This window comes from Lactuca sativa, chromosome 5, assembly GCF_002870075.4.
Source record: "Lactuca sativa cultivar Salinas chromosome 5, Lsat_Salinas_v11, whole genome shotgun sequence".
In the NCBI taxonomy this organism is placed as follows: Eukaryota; Viridiplantae; Streptophyta; class Magnoliopsida; order Asterales; family Asteraceae; genus Lactuca; species Lactuca sativa.
The window spans coordinates 268,254,241-268,264,337 of record NC_056627.2 but is presented as its reverse complement, the minus strand read 5'-3'; the positions used below and the strand labels follow the sequence as shown (position 1 = coordinate 268,264,337).

Genomic DNA, 10,097 nt, shown 5'->3' with positions numbered 1-10,097 from the left:
CAACTCAACATAGTGGTAGTATCAATTACTAATTCCGTATCAACATTAAAAGGTTACTCTTCAACTAGTTAATTCAAAAAGCTAAGACCAAACTACATATAAAAGACAAGTTAAACACTTTTTTTATCCTAATCATTTACATAAAAAAAAATGCTGAAGGCATATTTTTATTTTTTACTTTTTAAAATCAACGGACAGACCTCAAAAAATAAAGAAAAAAATGAGAAAAAAGAGAAGATGAAATGAACACATTTTTTTTTCTTTTCTTGCTTATGAAAAATCAATTCATTTCTTCCTTTGGTATGAGCAAAAAACCTGATATTGAGAGGCTTAGGTCGACAACCATAACGACGTTAAGGCCAAAGCCTCACCATCCCAACCTCATGTTGTGTTAAGCACCATCAACTGCTCAACGTCTCTCGAGGCCACGTTTCTTCATTTATTTTTTTTTTTAAATTTATTTTTATATACATTTAATTTAAAATAATAATAATGAAATGGTGTGGTGATGGGTATCTCATAACAAATATACTGTTGTCCGGAGAGTAACATGAAATATGAGACTATTTCATAAAAATTATATGTAAAAGTGACTAGATCCACCCAAAAACTCTTAACAAAAGGTAAAATAAAAAGGAAGTTTTATTTTGCACGTTGTATGAATATTTTAATGTTACGTTGCCACTTTCCTATACGATTCCAGCCACTTTCTTGGTGGCGGCCGGTAGGGGGCGGCTCAACCCTCATATAACAAGTTAACACCAACACAAGCCAAGCCACCCACTCAACAGTCAACACGCTTCTGTTTCTGTTCAGATTTCAGATCCAACAACACAATGAGTATGAGAATGCAAACTTTAAGCGAAGAAGTAGAGTACAACTGGACCGCCGATCGCCGTCCCGGCCGTGATATCGTTATCGCAGTTGATCATGGCCCTAAATCCAAACACGCCTTCGATTGGGCACTCCTCCACTTCTGCCGCCCCGGCGACACCCTTCACCTTGTCCACGCCGTCTCCAGTAAGTGCAATTTCTCTGTTCTTCAGTGTTCACTCTAATTTAGCGTTTCAAGTTCAATACACAGAGTAGATCACTACCTCTCACTAAAAAATTCCTAATTTCTCTTCCTTTTCGATTTTTCTGATTGATACTGGTTGTTGTCGTTAGGTTTAAAGAACAATATCGTTTATGATGTATCGCAGACGCTAATGGAAAAACTATCTTTGGAGGCCGTGAAGGTTGCTATGGTGAGTAATTTTTTCACCGCTTATGGTTAAGATAATTTCGCTTGTGGATTTATGTGTTCTTACACGATTATAGTTATTAAATCTATGATGTTTTGTGTGTACTTAATGATGATCTCTTACTTGATGTGTAGAAGCTTATATATATACATTAGTTACAGAGTTTATATGTATATGTTAGTTAAATGAAAGAACAACTCCTAGTATCAATATATACTCCATCAATTCCAAATTGGAGATGCATGATTTGCAAATGCCAGTTATTGAAATTAGGGGGAAGACTTTAGGAAGATCTTCTTTTCAAGTGAATCGGGGGACTATAAAAGATTTTATAAATTATGATAAATCTTGGGACTTTGGCATTTCACATGTTGACTTTTGGTATATAAGTTTGTGACGTACTTTAAAATGGAAGAAATCATCTCTTTACTAATTTTTAAATTGTATGTTTCTGAAACCCTAATCCACCAACTCCTAAATAGTTTGAAGGAGTATTTAGTGCCTGTGACCCCAGCTGTCTTAGATATATAAACATATATGATAACTCAATACATGTGATGAAGTTGTTATCAAGATTTTCATATGTATAAAATTTACCTCTTCTCTCTAGCTGGAGTTCATTAAATAGGGCATTATCCTATGGCAAACCCTGGATTTTAAAAGCCAAAAGTATATGCTTCCAATGAAAACTTACTCTATTTTTCCAATCTATGGAAATCTTATCATGTGACTTTATCTGTTTTCTACAAAAACAATGAGACACATGTTTTTTAAAAATGTAAAGAATGCAATTTTGAGTTATAATGTATATGCACATAGACAATAATATAATACTCTGTAAACAGCTTGTTGCATTTATAACTGTATTTTTGTAATTTCTGATTTTGTAACAAATTTTAAAATTCTATTTGAGTAGGTAAAAACAGTGACACGAATAGTGGAAGGAGATGCGGGTAAGGCAATTTGCAAGGAAGCAGAAAAAGTGAAGCCAATAGCTGTTGTCATGGGTACAAGAGGCCGCAGCCTAATGCAAAGGTATTTATGGGTAATTAATATTTAAAAAATATTGACGTCTTAATCTTAATAGATTAGGCCAGCTTTTGGCTTAATCCATTAAGTCATTCTGTCCAGTTGTCGAGATTAAGTAAAAAAGAAACAACCGTATATAACTGACTACATTAAGCACTTAACTATTAATCCCATTAAGTAAAAAAGAAACATACCTTAAGTTTTTATCCCCATTAAGTCCATTAAGTAAAAAAGTAACGATATTTTTTGTTTTTTACTATATGTGTTAGTTTTTATTATTGTTATTGTTATTTATTACTTTTGTTGTTATTGTTAACCAACTTGTTTTTTTTCATGTCTTCAGTGTATTACAAGGAAGTGTAAGCGAGTATTGCTTCCACAATTGCAAATCAGCACCTGTAATAATTGTTCCTGGCATAGGTATGAAATTTCAATTCTTTTTCATTATTTTTAAATTGTTGTAAAAATGGGTTTCTGAATGAATTTATTATATAAAACAGTAGAAGCTGGGGAAGAATCAGTGGTTCCGATGGACTAGAGATCATTGTAGATGGTGATTTCTTGTTCAAATTGATTGTTTTTTATTCTTAATTTGTACATTGTGTGTGTTGTATTTATTTTGTAATCTTTTATATGCTAATATTCTTATGTTTGGTTCTGTAATATTATTATTCTAATATAGTGGAAGACCATTTTATGTTACTCTCTTTTCAAAATAAATGCAACTTCTCTATAACAATGTTTAAATCTAGAGTAAATTGCATTTTTGGTCCTTGAGTATAGCTGATTTTAGCAATTATAGTCTCATTTTTTTGGGTGCATTTTTGGTCCCTGAATATTGAAAAAAGAGTTAACAGCTAAATGGTAACGGAGTGAGCTGGAAGGACTAAACATTAAAAGTTTTGAAACCATAAGGACCATCTGTGAGGTTTTTTATAGTTAGGGATGAATCTTCAAATTTTGTGAAACCATATCGACCATTTATGAAGTTTTGTCTTGTTGAAAGTAAAATGATTGTTTTTGCTCCCTAAGTGTAGCTGATTTTGCAACATTGGTATCAAGAATAGTCCTTTTATATGGAACATGGATAAATAAAAGTGTTACAAAAACTTCAAATAAGGACTGAAATTACAAAAGAAAACTTTTGGGGACTGAAATCGAAAAAACCAGTTAAACCTAGGGACCAAAAATGTAACTTACTCTTAAATCTAAAACCAGATTCTGATGGGAAAACAGGACGAAAGTGGTAAATAAAATGGTCCTAAAATATCTCTGGTGAAGAGGTTGAGTGATATCCACACTTTTGGCAAGAGAATCTTGTTGTGTATTTTTGGTGTTATTATTCCATGCAATTGCATTATGTGAAGCAGAAAAATTCAAAGGAATAAATCCGTGGCTGTTGGAGTGGGCCTAAAGGAAAAAGCTTATATGGCATATCACAATCGAGTGAGGCAAACAAATCAAGTAGATCTTGGTATGGATCAGGCCGGATCCACCCGTCATTGTTACATTTGGGTTGAAAACGAACGAAAGCTGCGGCTCTTAGACGCCTCAAGACCAAGTATATGCAACCATATTCATACGCAGTTTTCATGGTCCCCCTTGTCTTTCTGTTAATTTAACCGATTAACAATGACATTAGTTCACAGTATATACTATATATAATTCACAGTATAGTTGGTTCTTGGTTAATATATTCATTAAACTGATCTGAGGTTCGAGTTCAACAGACACAATGTGAGATTTTTGGTTCCAATTAGAACCGGAAATAAGTTTGGGGCTAGAGTTGGGTTTAGGTTGACCTTCCTAATTAACAAGTTGAGATTTTCAGGGCGTGTTTGACATTAAGCGTTTGAGAGCTTCTAGTTTCTAGCATTTTACAAAACTCTATGTTTTGAACAAAAAACTTTGTTTAAACTTTTAGTGTTTAGTTTAAACAAAACATTCTAAATCTAAAAACTATCTGAGAGAGTGTTTAATAAAACGTTATCAGCTATCTGCTACGTGTTACCAACTAGTTTTGTTGAACATGCCCACCAACTCAAATTATTAGGTAAATGGTTTGATCACATGTTAGACCAATTTGCTTTGTTTTGTTTGTTTGTAAGCACAAGTTGTTGATTAAACGGGCTGGGCATGGGGTGGCTCATTTTAAATTTTAATGTTTACATAAATTTTATAGACTTCAAACCTAAATAATTGTCCATAGGACATTTCAACTTCATTACTTCTAAGGCTCGAAGGTATGGAGCGGGAAAGGGGAGCGGGAGGGTTTTCCTCTCATTGGAACACCGTCACCTGGTTGAGGGGAGCAACCTGCGGAAAAGAGGTGGGGGGAGGGGGTGCCGCACTCTCTCTCCTCGTTCTATTTGGCAGTTTTTTTATTATATTTTTTAATATTTATAAAATTATATACCTACTAAAAAATATGAAAAATATATCAAAATTCATAGTTTTTAATTCCCTACAAAATGAGTATAATATATGCATGAAATATATATTTTAAAAAAATAAATAAATAAATAGTGATGGGAGCTTCCTACCTATTCCTTGGGTTTTAGGTGAGGGAAAGGAAAATGAGGGAAATGGTGGTGTGGCCCACAAAAAGTGAGAGAAACTCCCCACCCATACCCTTCGGTCTAAGCAACTTAACTTTCATTTTAACAATCTAATCTGACCTCTAAATGGAATATGGACTTTGAAATTCTCAAAATCAGAGATAAATTTGTGAACGGGCGTATCCAAATGCTTTTATGCTCAAGACTTTAGGGTTTCGTCTTTGTATTCCTACTTTATAAAGTATAAAATATAAATTAATGTATATTTAAATGAGAAGTGGATCGACATCAGATCAGAAATTTCAACTCCAACTTGATTGATTTATTTAAATGTGTGGAGAATTTCAACTAGACCCGTTGATTTTTTTGGGGTTTGCCATTTTTTTCTAACTATATCCAATATAGATTGGGCTGCTTGTGGACACATATGGCATAACCGGTTCAAATAAAACCGAACCGTTGGCTTATATATGTTAAAAAAACATGTTTTTTCCTAGAAAAACTGAACCAAACTGATTTTTAAACCGAAAAAATCGGTGATTTAACAAAATTTCACTTCCAAAAAAACCAAAAAACCAAACAGATTATAATCGAAACCCGTTTAGAGAAAACTAGTTTTTCAAAAAATCAAAATTGGTTTAAAACTGGTATTTGTGCACCCCTAACCTTGTAAACCAGATTTTCTTCTCATATGATGCTTGTGGGACAGGACAATGTGGTATAACTTATGTGTTGCTCGAAAAATAACATTTTTACATAAACTAGCCAGTGAGTCATATGGAATTACACTTGTTAGCCCCCTTGAAGAATGATATTTTTCGTCATTTATAGTAGAGTATGTCTCTTTCGGTCCCAAAAGTATACCTAGACGACTCATTGATAGGTTTATGTCTGTTTGTCTTTGAGTTGTCGTTGGCTAGCTGCATTTAGGTGCTTGCAGTCTTTGATGTTATTTATGAAAGGAATATATGGTTTTAAATCGGGGCTATTATGAACCATCCGGCATTCGAATATGGTTATTTCGTTATCCCACTAGCCATATAGATCGTTATTCAATTATGGATGAAAAATTGACTTCACATTAAAATCTTGCATTTTCACTGTTCATTTGCTTTGCAACTTGCAATTTGTTGTCCATTAATTTTGATATTGGACCACTATTGAGAATGGCTATGATTATTGTTGAAATGAATTCATACTGTGTCATATTCTTGGTCCCTGTTTATGTTTCTTTGATCTATTAAATGTGGAAAAATCTTATCTATATCATAAAAATCTATAACATAAGGTGGAAATGTTGTAATATGCATTCTATATTCTAATTATTGTTCCTACAATGCCAATATCCGTACTTGCATATACGATATATACTTTAGGCAAATGAGTAAAGAATAATGATCAATAACAATTCGGTTTAATACATGTCAAAAAATTTCTTTCACTCATCACATCTCCATCTTCATATTGCTTACTTCATTTGAACCTGAAAAAAAAATACAAGTAATCTCCTTTAGGTTATAATAATATGCTTCATTTTATTGATTTATCATTTGTAAACTAGTAAAGCTCTTATTACGTTATCTTTACTCTAATCCAGTACTAAATCGTTGTTTGATAGATGATGATTAAGCTCTAAATTTGACGAGTAAAAAAAATATCAGAGAAGTCAAGACCGAATCACTTTTAAGTATGGTATCAAACTGACCAAGTCAGACAATTTTTTTATCGGACCCAATAAGACGTCAAACAGCACTTAAATTTTTAGATTGTTTCTATTACTATTACTGAAATTGATCGAGTGTCAATTTCATGTAATTATTTTGAAGTTCTACATTTATTTATTTATTAATGAAAATGGAAAGGTTGTGGTTATCTAAAGGACCCATTTTTTAATCATTTTTGGGTGGAAGACAAGGATAAAGAAAGATACCAACTATGCAACTTTCTTGGTTATTGAGCTTGGACCCATTTATTCTTTTAGAAAATCATTCCAACATTTGGCATCATTTTTCCATGACTTTTAAAGATTTTTTTTAGTTACCTGTAAATTGATGGGATTGAAATGGTATCAATGTTCCTTGTTCAAATTCCATTTTGTACAGATTCTGTAAATCAGCATCCCACGTAGCAGTTGGCTGGATTTGCTGTAACAAAAAAGGTCGGATCTTTCGTAAGAAAACCGAGACTTTCCTACTTGTACTTTCTGCCTCTATGCTTGTACCATGTACTTCGTAAATATTTTATTTGATTTTTTGAAAGTTACATTTGAAAGAATGAAGGGGAAAGAGCAGAAGGAATTACATTGAAACAAGATGAATCCATAAATGTTTCCGGAATCGGAATTGGGGCATTAAGACTTCTTCTTATTGCCATTTCCGTTGAGTTAATTTCCATGTCTAGTCCACAATATGAAACCAATTGCTCCGTAGAGTTTAACTGAAAATATGTGGAAGTAGCCATTTCCGAAGAACACCCGAGTCCCGGAATTGGGGATTGAAACACCTGATTATAGCAAGAAAATAAGTTTGTTAATTACTAATAACTTAAAGTTACCACAAATCATAACGTTTTGCTATCATTATTATTAATCTTGTTAGTTACCTCTTTCGTGAATACACTTTCAATGTTGAAATCTAGCTCTGGATTCACCGTAGCAAGCTTCATCGACAAAAACTGTTGGAATCCAAAATATACGAATGCTTAGTATTTTTTTCTCTTTAAATTGTTATATGTGAGTTGAATCACTTAAATCATGCATGAAATAATTATTTTACTTGAAAACGGATCTTTTATAATGCATTTGTTACATATATAACATGATTAGAGACAAGATTAAACTGAACTAGATTAATGCATTTGTTACATATAACATGACTAGAGACTAGATTAAACTAAGGGTAACAAATCTTTTATGATTTTTTATGATGATAAGACATTTATGTCTTTTCATCATACAAGATAGTAGACAGAGAGTTAGTCTCTATCATGTTGTTTTAGATGACATTGTGTCATTAACATCAGTTTCGGTTACAGTCATACGTATTATAATACACAGGGTCATTATTGTACTATGTAACAAACTGCTAAAAATTCCCTAATGATTTGATTTTATACCTCTACTTGTTTTTGAAGGGATTGAACGTAATTGATAATTTCATCAAGCATTCCAGCCTTCCCCGTAATCTTATTACACCCTGGAACCAAATCTTGCAAGTACTTCATTCTCTCACTGATTTTCTCCCTTCTTACCTGTTTATCATTAATCATCATGATCATCATCATCATCATCGTCAAATTCAGTCATAATTATCGATCTTTACGTGGAAAAAAGAAGCTTTTTTCTTGGGTCACATCACATACTCTTTCGGCTAAACTGTGGCTGTCGGTGGCTTGACCACGACGTGCACGAACATGAATATAATCCGGTTTTTGAACCTCGGAAACCTTCGATTTCTCCTTTGATGAAGCGTTCGTAGAAGCTTCTTTACTGTTACTGCTTTTGTTATCGCAATTACTATATTGATGTGTGATTTTGGAATCTCCTTCTTCAGCACACCCTTTTATCTTCTTATCTTTTTCAGAAACTACCTACATATGTCACACATCAAACAAGTTAATTTAATGAAACTTACCATTAAAACGGAATAATAACAATAAAAAAATAATAATAACAATATTGACTAAAACTAAACCTGTAGGCTTTGACCCTTGTCGGCTTTCCTTTTCTTAGGTGACACCGAAACTGAATTCGAATTCGCCGGTAGAAATGTCTGATCTCCGCCTCCTGGTGTGTTTTGATTCATATACCCATAACCCAACTGACCACCGTACGCGACAAACTCCGGCCACCCTGGGTCGGGTTTAACGACGTCTAAAAGCTGTCGTTGAGGTGCGGATATAGACGTAGCGAACAAGCGATGATCGTTTCCATTGAAAAAACTGGTGTTGTTGGCGCCGGAGGTTAATTCTGGATTCATCTTTGATGAATAAGAATGGGAGTTTGAAGGATTACGAAGGTGGTTTGTAGTGAAGAAGATTAGGTAGGTTTGTACTACGTTTTACATGCCAAACTCACGTCGTCTCAAAGACCAATATGCCGATGCTTCTCTGTTTTCATGTAAAAAGACCTTTTTGTACGTCAAAGTGTTTTATCTTTTTCTCTTTTTGCAATGTAAGGATAAGTAGGGGACTGGGGGTGGGGTGGGTATAAATATATAGAAGTGGGAAAAGGTCGCCGGAGAGTGACATCTGCCGGAGTCTGACACAAGTGGCCGGAATAAATAATAAGAGGATAGAGGAGAGAGAAACAAGTGAGGGTAGAGAGCCACAGGGAGTGGCCATGGGCAGTGGCCCCACGAATGACATGACTGCCACGTGGGTATGTCCTCCCTAACTCCTATTTTATTAATTTACTAGTATTTTTTAAATTCGTTAGCCCCTATTTTTATCATCAAATCCCAACACCCTACTTCATTTATTTTTCTCTTTCAAGTCATCAGTTCCCAATTCCTAACTACTACTCTATTATACTATCAGTCGTATGTTTCTTAATTACCATTTTAGACAATTTCAGCTGTTACTTCTTTAAACGATATAATGATTTTAATTTCTCTTTAAATTGTTATCGATTTATATATTGATTTACAAACTCGTTGTACCTAAATTGATGAGATATCATTTCCTAAAAAAGTATATTTTTGTTGTACAAACGGATATATGTATATACATGTAGATAAATAATGCATGGGCCGATTTCTTTGAAGTTATTAGGTACGTGGTTTAGTCGCATTGATTGTAGGAAATTTCTTGGGACCTTCACGTATCAATGAACATCACATATAATAAAATTTTACTTTGTATATCTCTTCAGTTACGATAAAAGTTTTAAGGTCGTTATTTTTGAGTTTGGTTTGTATTTTAGGCTTTGCAGTATGGGTTGGAGGTGGCTACGCGTAGAACCTACATGGCAAGGCCACATACGTGTGGATACCATCCTAGATATGCGTAGGTGCCTTGTAGCATGGGTGCGGCTACGGGTGAAGACGGGTGTTCTGATTGGTTAATGATTTTTTTGACCGTTTCCTCATATTTCTTTTGACCGTTGCGAAAAAAAATTCAAACTAAAAGTTAATATATATATATATATATATATATATATATATATATATATATATATATATATATATATATATATATATATATATATATATATATACACACACACACACACTCTCTCTCTCTCTCTCTCTATATATATATATATATA

General features: G+C 33.5%; 2 protein-coding genes across 3 annotated transcripts; one reads left to right on the top strand and one right to left on the bottom strand.

The window, feature by feature from the left end:
• The first annotated feature begins 611 nt into the window (after window positions 1–611).
• Window positions 612–2,975, top strand: LOC111890268 (uncharacterized protein C167.05). Of its 2 annotated transcripts, none has more exons than XM_023886484.3 (5): window positions 612–1,020; window positions 1,168–1,247; window positions 2,161–2,279; window positions 2,617–2,693; window positions 2,777–2,975. In XM_023886484.3, the coding sequence occupies exons 1-5, from the start codon at window positions 837–839 to the stop codon at window positions 2,809–2,811; spliced, it is 495 nt and encodes a 164-aa protein (XP_023742252.1). In that variant the 5' UTR covers window positions 612–836; the 3' UTR covers window positions 2,812–2,975. The 2 variants fall into 2 exon arrangements, with proteins under 2 accessions (XP_023742252.1, XP_023742207.1); XM_023886439.3 differs by having other exon boundaries at window positions 616–1,020; window positions 2,774–2,975.
• A 3,151-nt stretch (window positions 2,976–6,126) lies between these two features.
• LOC111890169 (transcription factor bHLH63) lies at window positions 6,127–9,008 on the bottom strand. The gene is made up of 7 exons (XM_023886354.3): window positions 8,524–9,008; window positions 8,192–8,419; window positions 7,946–8,080; window positions 7,433–7,504; window positions 7,133–7,333; window positions 6,873–6,975; window positions 6,127–6,314 (listed from the first exon to the last, which is right to left on the bottom strand). Exons 1-7 carry the CDS (start codon window positions 8,806–8,808, stop codon window positions 6,277–6,279), a joined length of 1,062 nt encoding a protein of 353 aa, XP_023742122.1. The 5' UTR covers window positions 8,809–9,008; the 3' UTR covers window positions 6,127–6,276.
• Window positions 9,009–10,097: the final 1,089 nt, after the last annotated feature.

Bases quoted from the DNA above. Each gene is read 5' to 3' on its own strand.
- LOC111890268 (XM_023886439.3), top strand. From the start codon at position 837: ATGAGTATGAGAATGCAAACTTTAAGCGAAGAAGTAGAGTACAACTGG. The intron at 1,248-2,160 runs GTGAGTAATTTT...CTATTTGAGTAG, and splicing joins AGGCCGTGAAGGTTGCTATG to GTAAAAACAGTGACACGAAT. The intron at 2,694-2,773 runs GTATGAAATTTC...TATATAAAACAG, and splicing joins AATAATTGTTCCTGGCATAG to TAGAAGCTGGGGAAGAATCA.
- LOC111890169 (XM_023886354.3), bottom strand. From the start codon at position 8,808: ATGAATCCAGAATTAACCTCCGGCGCCAACAACACCAGTTTTTTCAAT. The intron at 7,505-7,945 runs GTATAAAATCAA...GGATTCCAACAG, and splicing joins CCCTTCAAAAACAAGTAGAG to TTTTTGTCGATGAAGCTTGC. The intron at 7,334-7,432 runs GTAACTAACAAG...TGCTATAATCAG, and splicing joins AAAGTGTATTCACGAAAGAG to GTGTTTCAATCCCCAATTCC.